Source organism: Pseudochaenichthys georgianus, chromosome 6 (genome assembly GCF_902827115.2).
Source record: "Pseudochaenichthys georgianus chromosome 6, fPseGeo1.2, whole genome shotgun sequence".
Lineage (NCBI taxonomy): Eukaryota > Metazoa > Chordata > Actinopteri > Perciformes > Channichthyidae > Pseudochaenichthys > Pseudochaenichthys georgianus.
In genome coordinates, this window is record NC_047508.1 from 31,894,154 (window position 1) to 31,922,003 (window position 27,850).

Genomic DNA, 27,850 nt, shown 5'->3' on the forward strand with positions numbered 1-27,850 from the left:
GATGCCTGCACACAACAACAATACGAAACACAATCTGAAAGGATAAGATCGATTATATCTGAGGTTTTTCTGCTTAACATATAAATGAAAAGCCCAAACCAATAATAAATGTATCTACAAACACATCTTTGTAGCCGAGCCTTAGAGGACTCCAGTTTAACAGGTCCAGTTTTTTGAATCTATTGGTTTATATTATAATTGGTTTATATCAAATGCAACTCTTATTGCTGAAGAGGCGCTCCACACTCACGACAAATAATGTATTCTCACTTAATTTGCAAGCATATGATAATATTTATTAAAACAAATTAAATACATTTAAAAAAAAAAAAAAACATTTATGATCTACGCACAGCATATCTCATTAATGTTATATAAAATATATGAAAATATAAAAACAGACATAACGACGGAGGGGCAGAACAGAACACTTAATCTAGTTCTCTGTGGCAGTCTACAGTACAGGGTGCAGTGACCTGCCAGTATCAGTCTTCAAGGTATCACAAGTTAAATATTACAGTGTGGACAGCGTTTGACCTATAATGTTTTTCTAAAAATACACGTATACTTTATGAAAGGATCACTTCTAAGTAACTACTGCAGAGTGCCTCACTGACATTGCGATCAAACACCTGCAGCTTTAAAGCTACACTGAAAGGTTCAACAGGCGTATGAGAGATCTAATAAACAAATCACAAAACAAATATTTTGTTTTGTTTAAAGGAGTGTTATGCCTTTTCTGAGATGATCTGGACCAGGACATAGAAGTTGTTTCTTTGGAGACACTGGAACAATTTCTGCATTAAAGAAAAAGTTCATTTTTGAACACTAACTTGCTTTCTTGTCGAGAGGCAAATTAAGATTGAAACCACTATCATGTCTGTAAAGTTAGCTTAGCGTAGCACAAAAGCTGAAAACATGTGGAGAAAACTAGCCTGTGTCTCTCTGAACCTTATTTCTTGTGTAAAATTATATTTCATTTGTTAACTATTTCTTGTTTGGTTAACTCACAGTATTACTGGAACTATATCATCACATAAGCCCCCATAACATTACAATTTGTTATTCTACTCAATTATATTCTACATTGTTTTGTAAACAAACATTCTGTTGTGGTGGGTTGTTTTAGCGAACTTTGGAAATCCCAATTGGATTTGATTTTCCACCTCATTTCCAGTTTGTACGCTAAACTTAGGTTACTGGCTGCAGGTTTATATTTTGCGAACTCAAGACTGAGTGTCTGAGAGTATCAATCTCCATCAATGTCTCTTGCCAAGAAAGCAAATAAGCCAATTTCCTAAATGTCAAACTATTCTGTTAACAATGTTAAAGCAACATAAAGAAACACACTGCAAACATCCATGAAGGCAACGGTTCTACATCGAGTAAACTTTAAACACTTAATTAAAAAAAGGCACGTTAATGTAAGTTTACTGAAATTGTTAGAACTTAGTTCAAAGTTTATCTGCCTACTTCACTTCATACCTGCCCTCACTTTGTCATTTCTGCTGGTAGAACGGACTGTCGAAGCCGCTGTCCTGCTGCCGTTGTCTCAGCTCAGAGAACTGAGGACGGGGATGGCCCCCCCTCTGCTCCTCGCCAGGCGTGGGCTCCCGGTGTGAGCTGAGCTTTGCATGCTGAACGCTCAAAGTCTGGGTGTGAGGTGTCTTTTTGGCAATTTCGTTATAGACAGTCAGGTCAGAAACGTTCGGGGTGAGTCCTCCAAACTCTCCCAGGTGACTGGCTGACGCAGCAGAGACAGAAAAAGGCTTCACCTGCTCCACTTTCCTCCCTGAGTAAGAGAGTATGGAGGCCTGGAAGCCTGCGTCCGAGTCACTGCTGCTCATGCTCCAGTCCGTCCTCCTCTCGTCTCTGACAGGAACCTCCTGGATGAGGAGCGGTTGGCTCTGTCGCTCTGAGTCAAGGCGGTTGACTCCCTGCAGGCATAGCTCCCTGTTTTTACTCCTCACAGACGCATCGACAAAATCCCCCTGGCATGAATTCGTCTGATGTGAAGGTTTGTAAGTGCGGAGATGTGCGTTACCAGCAGTTTTCAGTCTTGCATCTACAGCCGCTGCCTCCTTCTCAGTGGCAGGAAGGTCTTTGTGACTCGAAGGTTTCGTCCTCGCTGTGGCAACTTGTTTCTGCTCTGAAGTCTTTTCCCTGTGCGATCTCCCCTCTGGCCTGATGTCAGGGAGCTCAGTGAGAGTCAAAGGGTTCTTACTGAAACCTGCATTTATACCTGTGAACACAGCTGTCAAACAACCAGTCAATACAAACCACATATTCCCAGCACATTGACAATTTAAAACCTAAAAGTGGGCAACTCGATTTTGACAGGAAAGCAACTGGAGACTTCTAGAATTGTGTGAGTAACATTCTGTTTTTAGACTTCTCTGTTTCAGTGTGTGTACTCTGTATCAATGCTCTGTAGTTGATCTGACTGAAATTGTGATTTTAAATCTCAAAACCGCTACAGTATCTGTCAGGCAGAAACTTGGGACAAGTAATTTGACTGAAAACCTTAAAACTGAACTAACTGACTGCTAGGGTTAACTTTGATTTAAACATTTGTAGAATACTAAGAGCTTTATTGAGTAGGTGTAACTGTATTAAGGGTTAAACTCATAACTTTATAACTTAGGGTTTAATGTAATTGACTTAAAAGACAATAACAAGTCAGGAGGAAGCCAGTCTCGATTTCCTTTTGAGGGCCACCAGCTGCAGAGAGTTAACTAATTAAAGGGACGTGGCCCCACAGCTGTGAGAACTCAGCAATCAGGTGTCCATTTTAGGTAGCACTTTCCTGGAGCGTCAGACAGGCAAAGACTGACAAAGACATTAGAGTCCTGCGAGAGTAAGACTGGCAAAGACATTAGAGTCCTGCGGGAGTCACGAGGGAGGCAAAGAGGAGGCAAATCCTACTTTGATTGAGCGAAGTATCGCTGGTGTTTTATTTTATTTGGTTGTTTAGCCCCTCATGCTATAATCATGTGTATTTTCTCCATTCCTGTTTATGTGTCTTCTCGCAATTATCACTGGCCCCGTGTATCTCGTAATCGATATAACCGGCCTGCTCTCGTCTATCCCACATGCTCCACTGAGATCCAACATCTAGTTTCAGGCGGCCTGTGGAACTGCCAGTCAGCTGTTCCTAAGGCTGACTTCATCTCTGGCTACGCTTCCCTGCAGTCTCTGGATTTCCTTGCTCTCACTGAGACGTGGATTACTCCATCCAACACATCCACCCCAGCAGCTCTCTCCACAGCATATTCCTTCTCCCATACACCCAGACCCACTGGCAGAGGAGGTGGCACTGGTCTTCTGCTCTCTCCCAAATGGAGCTTTTCCCTCTTCAAGCTACATAACTTCACTCCTTCCACCTTTGAATTCCATGCCGTCACAGTGACCCATCCTATACAATTAACCATTGTTGTTGTCCACCAGGCGCCTTGGGAGACTTCTTGGAGGAATTAGATCATCTCCTCTCACACATCCCTGAAACTGGTCCTCCCGCTGTACTTCTCGGAGACTTCAACCTCCAGACAGGGACCATCGACGAACTACATCTCTGTTAACCGCCTTTGCTTTCTCACTGTCTCCATCCCCACCAACTCATAAAGCTGGCAATGTCCTTGATCTCATATTCTCAAGGAACTGCGCTACTTCTAACCTCTCTGTAAACCCGCTCCACACATCCGATCACTTCTTCATTTCATTCTCTCTACCCCTTTCCAAACATAACAAACTAATCTCTTCTCATCCTGCACCTGTCCGCCGTAACCTTCGCTCCCTCTCCCCCTCTACCTTTGCCTCATCGGTGCTCTCAGCCCTCCCTTCCTCTGACTCGTTCCAATTGCTGCCTCCAAACTCTGCTACAGAAACTCTCCTCTCTACTCCTCTCTGGACTCTCACTGTCCTCTCACATCTCGGCAGGCTCGTCAGTCTCCTCCTGCTCCCTGGCTAAATGACGCACTGCATGCTAATAGAACCGTCCTTTGGGCAGCAGAGCGGAAATGGTGGAAATCCAAACACCGTGACGACCTCCTAACCTATCAGGCTCTCCTCTCCTCTTTCTCTGCTTCGATCTCTCAGGCAAAAAGCACTTTCTTTCAAGATAAGATCCAATCTTCCTATTCCAAAAAACTATTATCCATCTTCTCCTCCCTCCTGGACCCCCCAAAGCCCCTTCCCCCTCCTCCCTTCTGTCAAGCGACTTTGTTAACCACTTTGAAAAATGGTTGATGATATTCGCTCTTCTTTTTCTGACTCACCAGACCCTCCTTTCACCCACACACTGACCTCCTTTTCCCCTCTCTCTCCAAGTGAGGTTCTTACTCATTACCTCTGCCCGCCCTACCACCTGTGCTCTGGACCCTATCCCTTCAAACCTCCTTCAGACTATCGCTCCTGATATTCTACCGTTTCTCACCCATTTCATCAACACTTCTCTAACTTCTGGTCACTTTCCAAACAGTCTCAAGGAGGCAAGAGTAAACCCTCTCCTAAAGAAACCCACTCTCAACCCGTCAGATGTTATAAACTACAGGCCTGTCTCTCTCCTCCCGTTCCTGTCTAAAACACTTGAACGCGCTGTCTTTAAACAACTCTCCTGTTATCTCCATCAGAACAACCTTCTGGATCCGCACCAGTCTGGTTTCAAGGCAGGTCACTCCACAGAAACTGCCCTCCTTGCTGTCACTGAGTAACTGCACACTGCTAAAGCAGCCTCCCTCTCCTCATCCTTTTGGACCTGTCTGCTGCATTCGACACGGTGAATCATCAGATCCTCCTTCACACTCTCCAAGAACTTGGAGTTTCAGGCTCTGCACTTTCCCTCATCACCTCATACCTCAAAGACCGCACCTACAGGGTTACTTGGAGAGGGTCCGAGTCCGACCCTTGTCAATTAACTACCGGGGTCCCTCAGGGCTCTGTTCTTGGTCCCCTCCTCTTCTCCCGCATGGTTTTTCATACCACTGCTACGCTGACGACACCCAATTAATTCTGTCCTTTCCCCGCTCAGAGACCCAGGTCGTCGCACACATCTCTGCTTGTCTAGCTGACATCTCTCAGTGGATGTCTGATCATCACCTCAAGCTCAACCTTGACAAGACTGAACTGTTTTTCCTTCTGGGAAAAGATTGTCCCACTCTTGACTTAACAACCAACATTGGCACCTCTGTTGTTTCCCCGACTTAGACTGCAAGGAATCTGGGTGTCACCCTAGATAACAACCTGTCCTTCACTGCAAACATCGCTGCTACAACCCGCTGCTGCAGATACACGCTTTACAACATCAGGAGGATGCGTCCCCAGCTGACCCAGAAAGCCACGCAGGTTCTGGTCCAGGCTCTCGTCATCTCACGCCTAAACTACTGCAACTCCCTCCTGGCTGGTCTACCTGCATGTGCCATCCGACCTCTGCAGCTCATGCAGAATGCAGCTGCTCGCCTGGTCTTCAACCTTCCTAAATTCTCCCACACCACGCCTCTCCTCTGCTCTGCTCCCTCCACTGGCTTCCGATAACTGCTAGAATCCACTTCAAGACAATGGTACTTGCGTACCATGCTGCGAATGGATCTGGCCCTTCCTACATCCAGGACATGGTTAAACCGTACACCCCAGCACGTGCACTCCGCATCAACCAAACGGCTCGCTGCACCATCGCTGCGAAGGAGACCCAAGTTCCCATCAGCAAAAACACGTGGGTTTAAGCAGATAGCTTACACACCTTCCGGCGCAGACTGAAAACTCATCTCTTTCGACTCCACTTCGAGCGATAGAACTATTAACAAAGCACTTATATACTAATAAAGGGCTGGCTTATCTAAAGCCAGTTGAGTAGCACTTGAAATGTTTTTGCTCTATGAAGCCTGATGTACTTATATGATTCTGTTTTCTTCAAGTTTGTATTTTGTTGGTCGAACGCACTTATTGTAAGTCGCTTTGGATAAAAGCGTCAGCTAAATGCAATGTAATGTAAGGAGACACCTTGAATCAAGCAGTTCTACTCGACAGGACTCACTTTGTAAGCTGTAGTTCTTTGAAGATTTCATTCTGACAGGCGTCTCCAGTACTTTAGCCATGGCTGCCAGCTTGCTAGCAGCATTCATTATTTTCTTCTCAGCCCTGCAGAGGACAGGAAGATCAATACAATTAGCCAGAGGAGTCCTGAGGAAGCAAGCAAACAAGTTTAGGACATTACGGTCTCTTGCCCTGTATTCTTTCCCCCGTCCTCCAGTAACTCCTGCAGACAGGTCAGATAATAGCGCCGCATCTTCCTGGCGGTATCCTGCCTCTCCCTCTGCACCTCCACGCGGATCATCTCTGCAGCTCGCTCTCGACTCTCCTGGAGGTAACGCAGCATGTCTCCTGCGGTAAAACACAGTTATGATCCGTCCTTTTCACTAGTACATTTACATGAAAATTACTGAGGTTCGATCAGATTCACAAGTGAGGACATAAATGAATATTATGGTACAGGACATCATAGTTTCTAGTTGAGTCTTCTTCCTTAAACGCTCCAGGGCAGTTTTATATTGAAATCTGGTGCGCCTGAATACAGAATATTTTAAATGTGCACACAATAAACACATCCATTACAAACCTCTGATCTTTTCTACAGTCGTCACGTATTGCTGCTTCATCTCTTCCAGGCCTTGTGTATTTTGTTGGTGATCAGAACTCCTGCAAGCAAGAAAAAAACATTCTTCCATGATTTTATTGAAATTAAATGTCAAACTGATCTTCGGTGTATTTTCAGCTATTTCTAAGATTTTTGCCCCAAGAACAAAGACAAGAAACCCTAAAGACTTTGCTGCTTTCTAGCAATTTGACCTTACTTTCAACAGTCTAAGGGTTAATTACTATTTGGGATGGGTTAAATGTCTGGAGGGACTTGATTTGACTATTACTGGAGTACAAAGTCCAGTTTATGCTTGGCATCATTAAGATGGATTATAAAAGACCCCCGTCACCCCAGCCACAAACAGTTCAGTCTGCTGCCGTCTGGCAGGCGTTACCGCAGCATCCGGACAAAAACAACCAGATTCAGAGATAGCTTCATCCCGCAGGCAATAAGACTGTTAAACAACTGAACTGCTGAAACAATTTCATAACATTCATCTGCTACTTAGTAATTATTTATCCATTATCTAATATATCATTCCAATAACTTGTATATAGACTCGTATTGCACTATTCCACTTTTTTAAAACTATTTTACTTTTTGTATTACTTTTAATATAGTATATTTTAATATTGTCTGCTTATCTGTATTATTGTGTTGGAGAAGCCTGTGACCTAAGATTTTCAACGACATAATTACTCTGTAGCTATGTTAGTTTGACAATAAAGAAACTTGAACCTTGAAGATCTTAATCTCAAATGCAAAATGCATGAGCAAAAGCACTTAAGATAAGGGACAACATTTGATATACATTGGTTTAACTTTTAACTAACATGGCATATCACAACAGAACAAAACAATAAACTGGAGCAACAATATTTTATTTAGCTTCATTTCACTTTGAACTGAAGATAAGAAACAATAAAAACACTAACCCTCAGGATTCTTTGGCTCTCTTCACCTCCTCCAGCTGCTGCAGATGTTCCTCCTTCATGGTTTTCAAGCTGCTTTCATGCTCATCTGCAACACACAGACATGTTGTATGTTGAGTTGAGTATATCCATTAGTTTGACATTTAAAGAGAGAAATGAAATGCCTTTAATACCTTTCAGATGCTGCATGGCAGAGTTGTGCTCCCGGACGCTGTGCTGCAGCTGACGACAGGCTTTCTCTAAGTGTCTCTGCAGCTCCTGGTTCTTCTTCTGCAGCTTTGCTAAAGTCTCAGCGCACTCCTTCCTGCAGCGGGCCGGCTCCTTCCTCTGGGACACGGAGCCTGGAAACAGTGGAGAATATAAGCTTGCTGATGGGCACTGTAGTGATCAAATAATGAATATTGTATGTCATACGGACGATCAGAGGCCAATACATACTCTGCATTTGGTCTATTTCTCTCTCATGATGCTCCTGTGTTTCTTTTAACACAAGGCTCAGTCTCTCCTCACTTATCTGTAGGGGAATAAAGGAAAGTGCAACTCATAAGCATTGTACCACAGAGAAACAAAAATAAAAACATAGCACATTCATAGAAATCATAACTTACTGCACTTTGAATTGCCTTCTGATGAAAGGGGCTATATGAATGAACTTGCCTTGCTGAGGATTTAAACAGGGCTGTGCATGATTTGATAAAGGAATAATACGCTGATTGTAATGTTTGTGATTTGCAAGCTCCCAAATACTTTACTAACACTATACTAATTACCAAAACATTCATTTCAGTGCAATTCTGCATTTATTTCTTTGTCTTGCATTGTGTTCCAACAACCTTCGCCCTCTGCAGACTCAGCAAAGTGATCATTGAGCAGAGCAAGTCATCTTAATCTAAATCATTAACTGATAACATATGTTTTATCTTCAGATAACAGATATTTTCAAAAAACCTCACTTTGGTCCATTGCTTCTTGGCTTGAGACACTGCTCTGTTGACTACGTCTCTGCAGGCGGTTTGGATGATGTGTGTGACTGTGAGCTCTGATGTGTCCCCGCTGCTCCTCCTGGGGTCTTCAGTGTGGGGCTGATTTGTTTTGGGATCCCTGAGAAGTTGTGCCTGGACCTCTGACAGAGCCATCTGAAGTTCTGTCATTAATTCATCTCTTGTCTGCTGCCTCTGGACCTGCTCCTCCTCTGCATGCCGACATTTCCACTCCTCCTCCCGGGCCCTCACAGTCTGCTGTAGGTTGGCCTCCACCTGCAGGAGCAGCTCCTCTCTGTGCAGCGCCGCCTCCCCTCTGGCCTGCTGCACAGCCTGCTCCAGCTTTCTCTGGTACGCCTGCTCACTGCGGGCCAGGATCACAGAGATCTCCTGTTGTTTGTCTCGGCTCCAGGCTGCTCGGGCTGCAGCCAGCTCAGCCTTCAGCAGCGCCGCATGCTCTCTCCTCCCCTGCTCCACCTGACTCTGCAGCGCTGCCAACTCCTCTTGTAGCTCCTCCAGTCTCTGCTCCTCCAGCTGGTTCTTGTGCTTCTTATTCCACTTCTCCTCTGCCTGGGAAACCTGGCCCATTAAGAATAACACATGATCAGAAAAGAAAAGCCATTTCACAGCATTGTCAGTTTTTACCTCAAAGACAGAAACGGTTCCTACCTGTTGTCCTGTGCGTTTCTCTTGCAGTACTTCCCATTTCTCCCTTTCTGTTTGGAGAGCGGCTCGATATTCTGGTAATGACGTCAAATCTTCAATCCAGCGATTGTAGGCCCTGGTTACTGCACCTTCAACCTGAAACACCACCACTAAGTGTTAATCCCTGATGAAAGCAAGATATCTCAAAACATTTGGGGAATACAGCATTGTGTTTTATTTAATTTTATAACTATTTAGTTTGCTTATTTCATCATCATCATTTTATTTAACGGACAATGCACATTAATCAACATTTCTGTAAATGTGACAGAGTTATTAGCCAAGAGGCTATTTTTTATCTGTAGTCCCTGGGCAGATTTTGTAAGTCACCCTAAGGACACATTTCATTTTAAACAATTAAGTGCAATCAAATAAAAACATGCAACATACAGTACTGGAAATCTTAATAAATGATAAACCTCATAAATAGTGGGATGAATCAGCTAAATCACATAGTTTAGAAATCTAACAAAGAGTAAACAAGAGCTAGCAAGTCTTGCTGCATTGGATTGATTCTAATTGTTCCCACACATTCTAAATGTACAGTAAAGCTATGCGGCTGACTAGCACACATATAGTTCAGGGTTCATACACTTTTTCACCAATGACTTCCAATGACTTCTCAATGACCTTTACCTAATTTTCCCTGACCAAAAAAAAATTACCACTGAAAATGGTTTATTTTAACATGGAGCAGGAAAATAAGGTTTGCATATGACACATGTTGTGCCTATCTAAAACAAATCAAATAGTTGGCTTACTAGCTTCTACAGGCTAAAGCAACTGTAGTCAGGGATGCAAACTCATCAGGTATGAAAAAGGTGACAAGGATCCGAGCCCCCGACCCCACGGAATATCGGCTATAAAATGAGGAATAACAGAAGATTTTAGCAGTCAGAACAACTAAAGCAGCAGTTAATAACAGAAACGCCAAAGAGTCACATCTAATAGAAATATATAAAAGCATTTATTTTAATTGTGTAGCAGTCAGTTTATAATTCTGGCAGCACTGTTTTCATGCCTCTGTGCAAGGCTTAGTCTTTCTATCTGTATAGCCACTGGTGTAACTAAGTTCATAAACTCAACAAGTACTATACGGAGGTACAGTTTTGAGATACTTGTACTTTATTAAGTATTTCAATGTTTTGCTACTTTGTACTTCTACTCCACTACAGCGTGCGGCGGGGTAGAAGTACACCATGTACAGAGAGGTAGATGGTGTACTTCGACTCCGCTACAGTTCAGAGGTACATGGTGTACTTCGACTCCACTACAGTTCAGAGGTACATGGTGTACTTCTACTCACTACAGTTCAGAGGTACATGGTGTACTTCGACTCCACTACAGTTAATTGTTTTATCGTGCTTTTATCGAGTCAATTCTGTCTTTTTCACTAATGTCATGGTTTGGTAACCTGACATTAAAGAGCAGAAACTCTCTGAGTCAGATCATAAAGTGGTACAGCAGACTGATTGGTGAGCCACAGCTAAACCTGGAGACCTTGTACCTCAGGCAGTTACAGCGGTTATCCAGCTCCATATTAGACGATGACTCCCACCCTCTGCACTCAGAATTCAAGCTTCTTCCTTCGGGCCGGAGGTTACTTGTCCCAAGGAGTAGAACGAAGCGGTATAAAAATAGTGTTATCCCAGCAGCTATTGCACAAATTAACACATCATGGAGCGTCACACAGATGACTATTTTTATTAATTTATTTAATTGTGAATTTTGAATGTCCATGTTTGTACTAGTGTTTTCCTTCTTAAAATGTTTTTAAATATTTTGAGATTTGGTTGAGCAGGGTATACTTGTACTTTTACTAGTCCTTTATTAGAGATGTGTCTGTTGTTTGTATTTGTTTTTAGTGTCAGGATGGAACCCTTGTCTTTTTGTCTGCAAACAGAAACTACCTACGGGTACAAATAAATAACCTGAAGGTACATGGGCCCTTTCTCATTTCTCGAACTCCCCTCCTCGACTCCTATCCTCGATACTTAGTCCCGCCCACAGGAGATGCGAGCGGAGGAGCCGAGGAGGGGAACCGAGGAGAGAGGAGCGGAAGCAGCAGGCGGATAGAGAAATGAGAACTCCTCTCCTCTGAGCGGTCATTTTAAAGAGACGTCCATTAATGATGACAGAAGGCACAGCAGCCCTCTCTCTGATGGACAGATGTGTTCATGACGACTTATATATTTACTTTGATTCATTTACAGTGCGGTATAATGAGACAATAACAGGCTACAGATGCGGACACGCACACGCACACACACATATATATGTATTGTAGTGGACATTTTTCTAATATATATCATCCTTATTATATCTTTCATATGCTTAAACCAAATGCTTCTTATTTCCTGATGTGCTTTCTTTTATTATTATTATATTCTCTTATGGATTATTCCCAGGCTCTGCAAGGCCACAGCTGTTTTAGCCGACTGGGAGTCACACAAGAACCGTTATGCTATCTGCAAGGCCACTGGGTGTCTCATAAACAATCTGACTGTGTGAATCCAGATTTCTCACGTTCCCACTCATTTTCTTATATAATCTCTGCTTCTTCATTGTTCTACGCACTCTCGCGCAGACTATCTTATACTCTGTCCGACTTGTGACATAATTATATTATTGTATCGTGTATTTGAAGCTTCAAATAAATAACCAAAAGACAGCTTTTCTCGATTCACCATTTATTTGTTTTGATCACTTGACTTGTACTCTCCAGCCGTGTTTGGGTCCTAGATTTCCATAACAGTATATATTTATATAAATATATACAATTTCAGAATCAAACAGAGCACTCATAATAACGTAACACTATCAGAGACTATCCCCCCCCTCTCCCCTCTGGTCGCTACAATGAGGGAAATAAATTACGGGCCAAAAGTTGTATTTACAAGTATTAAAAGTATGCAGAGGACACCAAACCAACTGAGACCTGTCTGTCCGCTGCATCTATGCACACACTGTACCACACACATGCACAAACAGCTCCTAAAACAGGCTACAGCCGTTGTGTATTTTATTGTGAAGCACTAAATGGTTTTAGAAAATATCGACTCTTTGTTTGTAGATATCTACTAAACTACAGCAAATACAGAGAGTAATGTAGGCCTGTTATACTGAGTGATATATATTATACACACTGCTCTGCTTTCTGCACGGACCTCACAGCTGTTCTCACTGTAAACATCGCGTCGCGATGAAAGCAGTTAATAAAATAATATCCAGGGGATGTATGCAGAGCTGTCATTGGCTGAGATAAGTCCGGCCGTGCGTCACGACTCTTTGAAACATCTCTGTTGCCGGAAATGCATCCATGAAGGAGCCGTGGAGGACCGTGGAGGACCCATCAGTGTATCCTCGGTTATAGCTCCTCCAGAGAGCCTCCTCGACTCCACTACAGTTCAGAGGTACATGGTGTACTTCTCCTCCACTACATGTATTTAATACCTTTAGTTACTTCACAGATCTGGATGAATGATGTGAAATATAACCAAGTGTTAAATCAGACTTTAGTTCCACCTGGAGTAAATCCACAAGCTACCCTGCAGTATACAAAGTCATTCAAATTAGCTGCACCTTCACCTTTGAGAACACTTTCATGATCAATCTTTATAAAACATATCATATATTATTCTGAAATGGACCAATCTGCACAATGACTACTTTTACTGTCGCTACTTTCACTATATTTTGATGAGAATACTTTTCTACTTTTACTTGAGGAACATTTTGAATGCAGGACTTTTACTGAAACAGAGTATTCCTACACTCTGGTACTTCTAATCTGCTTTTAATCAAGTACAAGATCTGAGTACTTCTACTTTTACTCAAGTACAAGATCTGAGTACTTCTACTTTTACTAAAGTACAAGATCTGAGTACTTCTACTTTTATTAAGTACAAGATATGAGTAGCCTACTTTTACTAAAGTATAAGATCTGAGTACTTCTACTTTTAATCAAGTACAAGATCTATACTTATACCACCTCTGTGTATAGCCTATGAAAAAAACTATTAGAAAACGAAGGCTAAAGCCAACGTTAGCAGATAGTGACAATGTATGCTAGCTAGCTAGCTAGCTCAACGATTCCTTAAATTATATTGCGACAGAAAAACGTTTCGGTTCACATCACGCTCTGCCGCTCTGCTCTGAACACCTGAACGGCCCGTTCTAACAGCTGTTCACCAGCGGTGCAGTCTGTGCCACAGTGACGGAGCGTCCACACTACAGCTTCAAAAATAGCTTGGAGCTGGGCGTGTCTGGAGCTTGGGGATTTTATTCAAGCAACACGGCCAACAACCAATCACATGAATCTCCCGCCCCCGACATACAAAACAAAAAACCCCGGGGATTGTATGGGAGCAATATATATATATATATAAACTCCCCAAACAGGCGAAAACCTACCAGTTTCCCCCACTGTCTCTGCCACCTCCCTTCATGCCTGGTTCCTCCGGTTTGTATCCCGGTAGGTGAAGAGGGTCTGGTCATACAAAACCGGGTGATTTGCTACGGCGATAGTTAGTTTCTCCTCCGACTTTTTTTGAAATATAGAAATGAACGGCGGGATATCTCTCCCAGCTTAGACGCGGTTTGATTGGCTACGGCTTCAGCTGTCAGATTTTGGGAAACGGGATTTGATTGGCTGGCGCTGGCTACTCCGGCGTCAGAAGTTGAACATTGTTCAACTTCTGTCGCCGGAGACGCCTGAGACGGACCGCTCTGCTACCCACAATTCAGTTCGGCAAAAAAGTGAGGCTACGTGACGTCACCCCATTGAAAGTGAATGGGCAGATTGGAGCTTTCAACGCTGTCGACGCTGTAGTGTAGACGGGCCGTGACTCCGCACAGTTAACGAACGCACCGTAGATAATGTAGCTGACCCTCATCCCGGAGCAGCAGAGTTCAGCCGACAGGCAGGAAGACTCGAGCACACTGCTCACATTTATATTAAAAAATAACACCATGCGCGTCATGATGGCACATAACAGCTCGCGACTGCAGATTATTTCAGCGATTAGATTAAATGTAAATTATATTTGACGCAACTTTAGTTACATTTCCATGACTTTTCCAAAACTTTTCCAGGGCCTGGAATTTGCATTTTCAATTTCCATGACTTTTCCAGGTTTTCAATGACCGTACGAACCCTGATAGTTAAAGAGCTCACTGACCTGGTTGGCCATGTCGTCCAGATGTTTCTCGTGCAGCTCTCTCTGGGCTTGTTTCCTGGCTTCCTCCACAGCTTTGCGATTGCCTCTCTCAGCCTCCAGGAGCAGCTGCTGTCTCTGGGCACTGAGCCTGGAGTCCAGCTCCTCTGCAGTGACTCTCACACCGCTGGCCTCCGTCTCTGCCTGACAGGAAGCCTCAGCCGTCTCCTTATGTTCCTCTCTCCTAGCCTCCTCGGGCCTCTCCACCCAGGCCTTCTCCATCTGCACAGTAGCAGTACAAACTTCAATTTCTGATGCAAATTCACTGAAAGGGAGTTGAGTGCTGAACAGTCATTACAGGAAATCCTACCTTTTGCAGTTCCTCCTCCCAGGCAGCCTTGGCTAAGGCAACTTGAGAGTCCACCTGCTCCTGGATCTTCGTCTCCTTTTCTTTGGACCAGAGAGCTTTGAGCTGTTTTATTGAGGCCTCATGCTGAGCCTGAAGCTCGGTCCTTAGCTTCTCCACAGCTGGGCCACTCGTTTCTTGCATCTTGAGCTATGAACGAGAACCAAATCAAAAATGACTCTCAGTACAGGGGTCATCTGTGTTGGAAACAGACATCTTTAACAAATTGCAAGTAGCAATACATTAAACGATTTGGCAATAATAGTAACAATTTTGTGTACCAGCTGACTCGACATATACAATGTTGATCAACACAAAAACAAACCAATTAAGTGAAGGAACCAACTGCTTCTGATAAACACATTTTAGGATTTGACATACCTCATTTTCTCTGATCAAAGCCTCCTCTTTCTCCAGCATGTTCTTCTCCTTGCAGACAGATATGTAACACTCTTGCACGGCCAACATCTTGTCATTGGCCTCAGACAGCTGTGTCCTGTGAACGAGTGATCAGTACTGTAAATCAGTTTCAAGGGTTTTCAGATACCATTATATAACCACTGTTGAGTGAGTGGACTCACTGTAGCTGTTGGAGCTGCTGCTGGTGCTGAGCCGCCAGCTGCTCCACCTGAGCGTCATGTTCCAGCAGGAGCTCGGTTCTGACCCGGTCCACCACGTCGTCCCTGTACTGCTGATGAACGCGCTCATCTCTGCAGGAAGACACATAGAAACATATACATTTATATTAATGATCATTCATATTAAAACATTGCATATTATCTTATACCGTTCCTCTGTGCCTGACCTCTGAGCAGCCTCCTGCTTCTCCTGGTCCAGCTCCTTGATCATTTCCCTCATCTTGGTGCAAAGCTCCAAGTTGGCCGTCCTCACCTTCTCCTCACTCTGTTTCAGCTCCGTATTCTTAATTTCTAACACCTAGAGGTTTGATAGAACACCGTCAGACTTCCGTCAAATAATTAACTAAATATATACAATTATTATTATGTTTAAAAACAACAACTGACCTCCACTTGTTGCTTCAGGTGTAGTTTGTCTTCTTGTAGTCTCACAAACTCTTTCTGAGACTCTCCTGTTAGGTCTAGATGTTTCATCTGACTGTTCTCTCTGACCTGGGAACACAGATGCAGTTTTTGGTGAGTCTTCTTTTGCATTGGAGCCACATAATCTCATAACTTTTATTTTTGCATTGTCTAATGGTTGTACCATACAATGTTTGAACTGTAACTTTCACGTCATTGGTTTCTTTTTATGCAGAAACAACTAGAACAGGAAAATAATGTTATATCTTGCACAGGCTCTGCCCTCTACTGGACTCTATGGGTACTACCTCAACCATACCACGCAAGCATTCACCTACTGAGATATCTATAAACGTACCGGCCCCAGCGCAAGCTCACCGTATAAAAGGCGGCCTCACCTCCTGACTGCCATCATTTTCTCTTCGGCGAGCAGGATAACAACTGAGACGTAAACGGAGAAAATAAAGAAAGAATTTGAATCAAGATGGACTCACCACTCCTTGTCCTTCATGCCATGGCTTAATCGTGGGTGCTGATCCCCACCGCCTCTGCTTTGAGTGTCTGGGGCCTGACCACACCGCAGACGGACTGACCCAGTCTCCGGCCTGCAATGCCTGCCGCATGCTCCTACGGCTCAGCCGCCGGCATCGTCTGGAGCATTTTCAGGCACATTATGTCTCGCCGGAGGACCAGGATCTCGAGGTGGTGGAAATGGAGGAATAGGATGTCGCGGGAGAGGTGCCATTCGTGTTCGCCATTCCGGCGGGTCGGGCGGCCCAGTTCGTCGAGGAGGAAGACGACGAGGACGACGACGACCCGTTGTCTGGTCCAGAAGAGTCCAGCTTCTAGGAGGGGCCGCCACACAGGTCGGCGCGTCAGGACTTCCCTGCGGTGATGACCATGGCGGCAGAGCATGTAGGCGTACTGCTCCCCCCGCCACTGCCACCGAGGCCGGTAAGCCGCCTTCGTCAGGTGTTCTACGGCCCGGTGCGTCCGGCACAGCCGGCCTTCATTTCGCCCCCGTTGACAGATATCTGGCAATGTGTGGAGGCAACGTGGCGGCAGCCACTCAAAACGAAGGCTGAGTGTCCCGGCGTGCCCCCCATTGATGAGAGCCTGGCGGCCCATTTGCTTCCACAGGCAGCCGGATGGGCGAAGGGGAAAAAACATCTGCCCCCGCTGCCTCGGGACCAAGATATCCTGGAATATTTTGGACAAAATATTCCGGCTCGGAACGCAGATGGCGGCGGCGGCCAATAATCTCGGTGTGTTGGGTGTCTCGCTAATCACCCCTCAGCAGGACACCCCCGCCCTCCCGCCTCAGGACAGGAGCAATTATTTGGACCGCTGCATTGGTCAGATGAACAATCTGATCCACGGTGTGGCCGCCGCAGCTGGACGTGTGATGTCCCTGGCCACAGTGGCGTCACGTCACATGTGGTTGGGACTCACCGCGCTGTCCCTCCTCCATTCAATGGCATAAGAGAGGCAAAACTATCTTCCCAGGAGGGGATAGGTTTCCTCTCGGCAGAGATTCAGGCCCTGGTGCAAAAACAGGCGGTATCTGTTGTGCACCCTCGGGAGAGAAAAGGGTCTTTATTCCACGCACTTCCTGGTTCCCAAGAAGACAGGAGAATTCAGACCCATTCTAGATCTCCGCAGCCTGAATCAGCACATTGCCTGCAAAAAATTCCACATGTTAACTGTGAAACAGTTATTGGACCTAGTGCAGCCGGGCGATTGGTTCACATCCATCGACCTGAGGGACGCTTAGTTTCATGTCGAAATTGCTCCAGAGCACAGAAAGTATTTGCGTTTTGCCTTACAGGGGATGTGGCCGGTAAAGCGCTGTCCAAGAAACGCCTGGCAGGATGGCCCTGCGAGTGCATTTCACATGCCTACGGACAGGCGGGGAGAGCCTTCCCTGTGGGGGTCCGTGCACACTCTACACGGGGTATGGCTGTGTCAACAGCCTTATTCAACGGCGTGAGTGTGGAGGACATATGCACGGCGGCGTCTTGGTCCACACCAGGCCACTTCATAACGTTTTATCTCTTGGACATGTCTGGCGCCTTCTCATTGTCTGTGCTTGCTGGGGCAACACAGGACTGGTGACATACTGGCATTATGTCCCGCCTGGACATAATGCACTTGTGTTTTCCCATGCTCCTTAGGGACCCCCTTTCTCACTATTTTTCATGCACACTCTTCAAGAGGTAAGCGTGTAAACTGCGGCCCCGTCTTCTCCACGGTCACAACCGGAGGAGAAGGAGTTGCGGTGCAGTGGCTGTTAACCAAAAGCCGGTCAGGGGCAGTGTGATGGGCCGATGTTGTTGGACGACAGCGCGTTTATATGACTAGGGTTACGTATTGTAACCCTTGTAATATAAGCACAGGCGGAGCCCTCTACTCGGGGCCCTGTCTGTCCTATGCCGCTCGCTGAAGAGGGTGTAGGATGGCAGTCAGGAGGCGAGGCCGCCTTTTATACGGTGAGCTTGCGCGCGCATTCAGGTAGGCCCGCCCGGGGGCCGGCTACGTTTATAGACAGGGTTCATAGTCATACACTTTTTCACCAATGATTTTCAATGACTTTTCCATGAGATATGATCGAAGTTTTCAAATATCTCCACAACATCTACAAAACATCATGCCCACTACAACGGGATTATAACACCAGGACTCGTGGACACTGACTCAAGTTGAAGAAACAGTACTCAAGACTGGCTATCCGCCACAACTTTTTCAGCCTGCGTGTGGTTGACTTGTGGAATGATCTGCCAGAAAGCGTTGTCACATCCAAGACGGTTAACTGTCTCAAATCCCGCCTCGACCACTACTGGTCAAACATCACCTTCACTTTGGACTATGTGACTGTTGCCAGCATCCATAGTAAATAAAGAATCAGTGATCTACTCATTTATTTATGAGTGACTAAAAGGCCTTAGGCCTATTACAGCCGTATCCTATTGATTGATTGATTGATTGATGACCGTTACCTAATTTTCCATGACCAAAAAAATTACTCTTTCTCAGCGGTACCACTGAAGATGGTTTATTTTAACATGGAACAGGAAAATAAGGTCTGCATATGAAACATGTTGTGCCTATCTAAAACAAATCAAATAGTTGGCTTACTAGCTTCTACACGCTAAAGCAACTCAAATATCTCACCAGCAAAATACCTTGTCAGTTAAATGCCATTTTACGTTTCATTACTATACGATACAGTATTTATTATCATTATAGTTTTTTTATTACTATTTCGGCAATTAGCTAAAATATAAATTATATTTGATGCAAATTTAGTTACATTTCCATGACTTTTCCAAAACTTTGGGGAAAATATTGTTTTCCATAACTTTTCCAGGGTCTGGAATTAGCATTTTGAATTTCCATAACTTTTCCAGGTTTTTAATGACCGTAAGAACCCTGTATAGATATCTCAGTAGGTGAATGCTTGCATGGTATGGTTGAGAGGTAGTACCCATAGAGTCCAGTAGAGGGCTCCGCCTTTGCTTATACAACTAGGGTTACAATACGTAACCCCTCGTTATGCTTCCAGGTCTAAATTAATGGCTGCAAGTAGAATTGATAGTGTGGCAATATTTATAATGATTAATAATGAAAATACAAATAAAATCCTTTAGGTAAAAACTAGGGCTGTCAAACTATTACAAATTTGAATCAGATTAATCACAGTTTAAAAATTAATTAATCATGATTAATCACCATTCGACCTATGTCCAAAATATGCCATTTCTTTATGTATATTGTTGTGGGAATGGAAAGATAAATGAAAGAAGGTGGATATATCCATTTAACATACAGTATCTATGTTTATTATAACATTTTTCTGCGTGTCAAAATGAAAGACAACCCACACCTATCAATCATCAAACCGTGGGGTCTTAATTCATTACGTGTTGATTTCTATCAACGGGGGAGTACTTCAGGAAATTCGACAGAGGGAGGGGGCGGCGGTGGCTAGTGGAGTACTTCGTGACCACAGAGTGTGAACGTTGTGATCAGCTGTTTTAGCGCAGTTCTCCAGTGAAGGGGGGGGGGGTAGTTTTGGCACAAGTCCGTTGTACAGACCGACGTTAACAGCTCCCTGTCTGTGCACTCCTTGTGCACAGAGTCGGTGCACACTCTGTCGTCCGGTGATCTAACCGCCTTCTGGAAAAGCTTCACAAGTACTTCGGTACGCAAATGTGCTGTGTGACACAAGTGACGGTACGCATTTCAGATTACGCACATAATCTGTGTACCAGTTATGTGCACCCCTGTACTACAGCAAAGGTATTCTCCGTAGGGACTTCCTGCAACAACACCACGCCGTTATCAAAGATGTTCTATTGAGAAGACGATCACTACGTGACAAAAGTTTTCAAAACCGTGGCGACTGAAATCAATCTTACTAACTGCTGTCTGTGCAATTTACTCCGCGCGAGTTGGCAGACTTTATTTTGCTTACTTTAACATCATTTTTCATGGTGGGGCTAAGCCATTTCTTGGTATGGGTGTAGCCTACCCCAGCCATACCCTGGCGCTGCCACTGGTGGCACGTATGGGGCGGGCCATTCTGCACATGCGCTAAATGCGTTAAATATTTTTAACGCAATTAATTCAAAAAATTAATTACCGCCGTTAACGCGATAATTTTGACAGCACTAGTAAAAACAGATCTTTCCATCCCCTTAATGTTGCTGATTTTTCTTTTATGAGGTCAGTATGGTAAATTGCAACATACTGTATGTTATCGCAAGTATCTTATTGTCACTTAAGTATCGTGATTATATTATATTTTTCACTTCTGTTTTAATCAGAAAGAAATACAATTACCCTTTCTACCTAAATGTAACTAATGGCTATCGGTGTATACCAGGCTTAACAGTTTTAAATGGCCTTTCTCAGCAATGCATCATAAAGTCTCTGGTCAAGAAGAAGGCCTCACCGAAGAGCAGAGTTTGGCTTCCTCTAGCTGGTTCTGCAGCTCGCCCACTCTGCCCTGACAGAGGTGTAGCTCCTCCTGCAGCTGACTGATCTTCTGCCGCTTCCCCTTCAGGCTCCCCAGGCAACGCTGCATCTCCCCCCGCAGCAGCCGCACAGCTTCATCTTTGGGCAGCTTGGAGTCCGACAGGTGAGCCAGGGCGGTGCTGAACAAACAAAATGGGTAGATTTAGATTGATAGGAGAGGTGGTATATACTAGCACTCATTAGAGAAAAGACAAAATGACAAAGACATTATAATGATGTCAGTGATTTGGCTTTATTATCATGGTGTACCTGTGAAGCAAGCCATTCTTCCTGTTTGCTTTCTTTAGTCCTAAATCTACACAGGAGTCAGACAGCTGGTTGTCCCAGTCGCTGCTCTGCTCTAACACAATAACACCGTGCTTCACAGCAGATTCATAAATCATGATCTGCTCCTTTAACTCCGCCAGATCCTCCTGTAGGATAAAAATTAAATAAGAAAAAATGTAATCAACTTAGTTCAAGCACAGCATCATTTCAATAATCCTTTTTCTGATGGTGGTTCCATTCAGGTGCAGAAAAGAGTGAGGGCAAACCTGGAGGACTGTGTTCATGTTTTCACTCAGCGCTTTGGTTGATTGAGCCTGTTGTAGTTTGATTTGTATCTGACTCATCTCCTGCACTGAGCCTAAAGAAATAGAACCACAACAAAGAGGAAATAATGATTTGCAAATAAGAAAACAGAAGATGCTCTTTTGAGTACATGCAGTCCAGATTCTATCACCTGTCTGCAGCAGCTTGGCACATTGTTGCTGACTCTCCTCCAGGCGTTGAGTCAGCGCGTTGACCACTCTGGCTCTCTCCAGCTGCTCCTCTTCTCTCTGGCGCTCCAGCTGCTTCACATGCTCCCGTAACCTCTGATCAACATCAATCTGGAATCAACAACACAAGAAAACAGGTGTTGACTATGTCTGCAGGCCACTTGGACTAAATCTCCTGTGACAGCAGCAGTAGAGACCTGTTTGTTCAGAACCTGAGCGGTAGACTCTAGTTTCTGCTGTAGTGTCAGCAGCGCTGCCTCGTGCTGCTCCTTCATGACGGTGAGGTCTCTGTCGTGCTGCTGCCGCGTCTTGGACAAAGTGTCAGAGCGACAAAGCTCCAACATCTGCTGCTTCATGCTGTCCAACGCAGCCTCTGCTACTCTCTGCTTCCGCGTTGTCTGCAGACAAAATTAAGCTACTGTATACCAAATCCATTTCAGTCATAGGGTTAAAATGAAGATAATACAAATGTTTCCATGTTTCAGAAAACGACACTAGCAGCAAATTGGATTATTTTTTCTTTCATCCTTAATAGAAGATGACCTGGTGCTTTGTATTTAGCTTTAAACATTTAAGACGATGAAAAGGGGAAAACAGTGGTGCTCAGAACGTACCTCCTGGTCTCTCTCAGTGAGGACCTTTACTTGCTGCTCCATTGCCCTAAATGTATTCAGCATTTGAACCTCTCTCTCCTTGGCCTCTTCAACCAGTTGACCCGATTCCGTCAGGCTTACTGCTAGGCCATCCTTTTCATCTATTGATGATATAAAAAAAAAAAAATCATGTTTCCACAAGAAGCACATCCAGCTAGAGCTCGAAACACAGACTGTGTCTGTGGATACTGCCAACCCTCCTAACAGCCACAAGAGGGCAGATATAATATGCAAGTGAGAATAAATCCTATTGTATTTACCTTTTTTTAATCTTAATCAAGTTCATATATTGGTAGATAACCAGCCACTGTTTTTTTAAACTTGGATTTAAAAAACAATCTAATATGGAAAGTGTCAAACACGATGGTCAAAAATAGGAAAGAAAAACGTGAAAGTCCCTCATTATCCTACAGGCAGCATAGAGTGATAAGTATTTATTCACAGTTGAAGTGATTTGTTTAATTTCCAAAATAATACATGTAAGAAATTGGAACAATATAATATATAATATAATATAATAATAACTTTCAACAACATTATATTTAAATCCTGCAAGTATCACAAAATAACTAAAAATGACATGACGTTACATGGGCAATGTACAGTAGTAAAGTGAAACATTTTGCATCCTCCATTGTGTGAAACATACCTTTGGCAATTGCAAACTGATGCTCGATATATCTCATGTTACGCCTTGAATCCTCCAGTTTTCGCTCCAAGTCTTCAATTTGCCTCTGCTGAGCTTTGTTCAAAATCTGCACCTGGGCAAGCTGCTCCCTATCAGCAGTTTCTGAAACACAGCACAACATTTATGTTTACACATCACTCTCTTACCCTCAATTAAAACACAGTAATGATTTTTCAGCAATGGCATTTAAGTCAGAGTAGGTTGTACATAAGTAAGAGCAACTAAAACACGCCTGTGAGACTCACGCTGGGCAGAGTCGAGGAATTCTCTTTGCAGATGTTCAAATTGACCTTCTTGGTGGACGGCCTGTGTGTTGAACATCTTTGGCTGATGAGCAGGATGGTGAGGATTGTAGCTGGCCGTGTGATGATCCACTCTGTCCAACGCCCCCGACTTTAAATTCAGAATATCAAAAAAGAGGAATGCAGTATGTTTGAAATAAAAAGTATTACCCGTTTGATAACTCAAAAATAAACCAATTCAAGGATATACTACTTTCTGTTTTTCCAACACATAATGAAATTGTAAAGCATGTCAACGACTGTTGGACGTACGGGTATTAAGATGTTCATTTTAAATTATTAGAATGAAAGTGTATGTATATTTCATACACAATTAATTACATTTTAAAACCAGATGTATGAAATAATATTAAAAAAATGGTGCAATAACAAAATAAAACAAACATACTCACAGGAAAATGGTTGATGTCGTTGTGAACTCCGTAATGTTGATCGTCCCTGCGTCCCGCCTCTCCATTAAACACCACAGGGTTATCAGTGCCTGGAGGATATGGTTTGGACTCATACTCATCTGCAGAGAAATCATTGGTAGATTTCTCGGTGCCGATGCTGGTGTACGTATAATCCCCCTGGGTGAACTGATGGTCCTGGTTCCAGGTTTGAGGTTGAGGCTGAGTTTGAGGGTGATGTCCATTGATCTGAACAGCTCCATCCTGATAGGTGTACTCGTCCTGGGAGCGTTGATCATAGTCAGGTTCACAGTTCTTCAGAGAGACAGTGACAGAGTGAGGTTTTCAGCTTCACAACATAACTTATTATTATTATTATTATTAAGAGTCATGTTTTCAGCTTCACAAGATAAAATATCTATGGGTGAAACAGAAATAACAACCTACCTACGCTATATAAATTGAAATTATTATTATTACCTGTTCATGAGAAGTTGGCCTTTGTTGGGTCCGAGTGGAATGTGGACTGAGAGGATGAAGGCAAATAAAGCATATTTATACACTCAACAAACTTAAGTATGTTGATAGTTTTGGACCACAGCAACAAATTAATATTTTCATTCTTAAGTTATTAGCTAATTATTTTTTCTTTGATTAATTGGAAAATTGAAAGAATGTCCATTCCAGTTTTGTGTGTGCGTGCGTGCGTGCGTGCGTGTGTGTGTGTGTTACCTGTTGCCAGTGTTTTTATTGGTGCAGGTAGTGTACTCCAGCTCTGGGTCGTCAATGCTGTCCTCTAGCATGTCATCGGGCAGGTCGGTGAGCAATTTGTGCAGCTGCAGAAAAATAGCACATGGAAATCAGTCACCAAGGTTGCTCAGCAACTGAGTTATAAAGTAATGCAAATAGAAAAAAAATCAGCACAGAAAATAAATCACTGACAGCCTGAGAGACAGAAGGTGCCAGAGAAAACATCAACCAAAAAATGTGTTTGTCTTAACTGGAATAAGGCTGAATGTTGGCATTGAAAACACAGTGTGCAGTTTTTACAGTTCACAGTCATTTAGTTATTCCATGTGTTGTTTTTAAATCAGGTATTGTTTATGGAATTTATCAAGGAAAAGTCTCAAATATTATCTGGTTTAAATGTGGTGCTTTTAGATAAATCAGTTATAAAGAGGTAATGGTTAGTTGAACTGTTTATTACATTTGCTAATTATTCTCTTGGTTCATACAATCAACAATTGAGATACAAAACACAGACAACGAATTTTAGTAAAACATCTTAGCTCTTAATAACACAAAAACAACAGGTTAGATCCACCTCTGCGTCAGCACCAACTGACCAGGCTTGCTTTTTATAACAGGCCATGTGTTAGCGGAGCCAGCTGAACTTACTTCTAACAATAACTGCTGAATAGTCCTCAAATCCTCCACTGTGTCCACAACCAAAGGACCCATATTGTCCCGCTTGGAAATTTAACAAAGATTGAGGAGCCAAGCCGCAAAACCTCCTAGCCTAATCGTTCTGAAGAGAAGACGTTCTGTGTGAAATATCCAAAACGTGCCTGGCATGTTGTTTGGCTCGCTGCGGTATTGCTGCATTTTGCTCCCAAAGGACTCCATTGTTTAGACAAAACATATAGCAAGGTTAACTGGAGCATGAAACATTCCAATTACTGGTGGCAAACATTTTCCACTTGATCATGTTCTGTATAGGAAATAGGCTATCCCAAAAAAAAAAAATCTATTTAAAGTCCCATTCTTCTGATTACTGAAGCGCACAAGTAAGACATTTGGCTTTCTTAAGTAACTCAAGTACAAATAAAGCCATGCACAGAAACAAAGTAGAGAAAGCAGGGAATCCACAGGGCTGAGCTAGTTTCTGTGTGACACACCTGGAAGGAGCCAATAATAGCTCAGGCTCATGGTGCAACAGATTGTAGGCATGAGTACTAAGACAACATGCCTGTCTAGCTGGGAAGCTGCGGTGCTTGTGAAATTCTTATTCAAGTGCATGAACTCAGAAGAACAACAAAGGATGACCTGACAAATGCAATGCTCAACAAAGGAGTACAACTATATTTTAAATATATCAACAAGGAGAGGAACATAATATCACAGAGATAGGTCATGCTTACACACTGCCTATACCACATGTGATTGTATTTTATAATACAAGCATGCCCTGGATATCTCCTGTCGTCTGATGTGCTTGATAAATACTTGTTTGACTTAACCAGCACGAGCTCAAGAAATCACACTAAGTTAACAGCAACAAAAACACAGCGGCAAGTGACACCAACATATCCAACAACTTGGCACATACACAACTGTAAAACAAACGTTATCCAGACAACTTTAAAACGCTGTAGCTTTGAATCCTACCTCTTGCTCTCTTGCATAGTCCTCCTGGTCATACTCTTCTTCCTCATCATGCTGGATTTGCAGGGCAGCACTGTCAAAATCAATAGACATGATGCAAAGCCTGCAGAGGGTTCCCTGGGAGAAGAGCAGAGGTGGAAGAAGTACTCAGAACTTGTGCTTGAGTAAACGTAGAAGTACCAGAGTGAATACTCTGTTACAAGTAAAAGTCCTGCAATTAAAATGTTACTCACGTAAAAGTACAAAATCATTAGCATCAAATTATACTTAAAGTTCCAAAAGTAGAAGTACTAATTTTGCAGATTGGCCTTTCAGAATAATATATACACTATTCCATGTTTTGATTATAATTATTGATGCATTAAAGTGTTATCAAAGCTAGTAACGGTGCAGCTAGTTTTAATGACTTTGTATGCTACAGGGTAGCTTGCGAATGTTAATCCAGGTGTAACTCAAGTCTTATTTAAGTATTGATTATATTTCACATCGTAGATCCAAATCTGCAAAGCAACTAAAGCTATTGAATAAATGTATTGGAGTAAAAGTACACTCTTTACCTCTGAATTGTAGTATCAAAACATTGAAATACTCAAGTAAAGTACAAGGCCCTCAAAATTATACTTAAGTGCAGTACTTGAGTAAATCTACTTAGTTACTTTACATCACTGGAAAAGAGGTAAAGAAAACTAAAAGAGGGAAACCACTAACAGCCAGGGAGAATATTAGTAAAGGTTAGTGTTACCGATAAAGGATGGCTAAATAGGCTATCATGTAAAGTGAACGTAAGTTATTAACACATCGCATCCACTTACCTGTTGGTATAAATGGGACAGCAGTTTCCTTTGATGAGTCGCTTATCCTCTTATTTCAGGGACGTTTTTAGCTAACCACTAGCCACATTACTGTTTACATACAAAGCAGCGACGCTAACTTTAGCTAACTAACTTGCGTTCATATTAGCTTGCCTTAGAAAACAACGAGCCCGATAAACACCTAAAACCGAACTGACCATGCTTTGGAAAACTTACGCAGAACACGTTTGAGTAAATACGTGTAATCGTATGTCAATAAAAAAGTTAATCATCCGTTTTGTGGTGAATCTGTCTGAGCACTATCTTGTTGGGGTTACTTTAAACTAGCTGTTGGCTAACTCCGGTTAGCCGGTCGGACGTCCTCTTTTAGAGACTCGCCCACTTTGAAAACTCCCGCGCACTAGCAGCGCCAAACCACTGGGTCTTAAAGGCAGAACTCCAAGACTATACATGCATTATAACGATTATAACACCGACATACGCATACTAGTTTAATTTTCATTGTCGGTAGAATGACTTGCAGGATATAAACTATTTCATAATCATTATTGTTGCCGCTTCGAACTGCTTCGGAATTGAGACGCTATCCGGGACTCCATGGCAACAGCGCGTCTAGGCTTATGGGAAGTGTAGTCACCTTGATCCTTAATAACAAAGCTGGAAACTCATATTAAATATATTGTATAACAGCTGTTACTATGTGAATGATAATAACGCTGAAAATGGGATCTATGATTACATTCTACATTTAGAATTACAATGCACATAATCCATAATGTTAATCAAAGATATATTGCTTTGGTTTTCTTCTAAGTGAAAGGATGTGCTGTTGTATAGAACTCTTTTCATGGAAACAATATCGTTTTTTTTAACATTGTATTCCCATCTTTTTGTAAAACAGTGAGTTATTGAAATTATTTTGTGTTTTTTTTTGCCAACCTATAAGGACGGTGCAAGTTTATTTACTGTAGATGTA

The 27,850-nt window shown here is 43.1% G+C and overlaps 1 protein-coding gene across 1 annotated transcript; it reads right to left on the reverse strand.

Moving 5' to 3' along the window:
* Nucleotides 1-285: 285 nt before the first annotated feature.
* On the reverse strand, nt 286-27,294 carry cep152 (centrosomal protein 152). Its single transcript, XM_034085682.2, is given in 28 exon segments — nt 286-2,254; nt 6,029-6,132; nt 6,219-6,375; nt 6,611-6,690; nt 7,567-7,651; nt 7,737-7,904; nt 8,002-8,077; nt 8,517-9,122; nt 9,213-9,344; nt 14,429-14,686; nt 14,775-14,960; nt 15,192-15,306; nt 15,392-15,520; nt 15,616-15,746; nt 15,836-15,940; nt 20,805-21,006; nt 21,137-21,300; nt 21,421-21,512; nt 21,609-21,756; nt 21,843-22,043; nt 22,260-22,399; nt 22,948-23,088; nt 23,232-23,379; nt 23,681-23,992; nt 24,158-24,203; nt 24,410-24,513; nt 26,066-26,179; nt 26,875-27,294. Coding segments are annotated over 27 exon segments (4,875 nt in total). The 5' UTR covers nt 26,156-26,179; nt 26,875-27,294; the 3' UTR covers nt 286-1,499.
* Nucleotides 27,295-27,850: the final 556 nt, after the last annotated feature.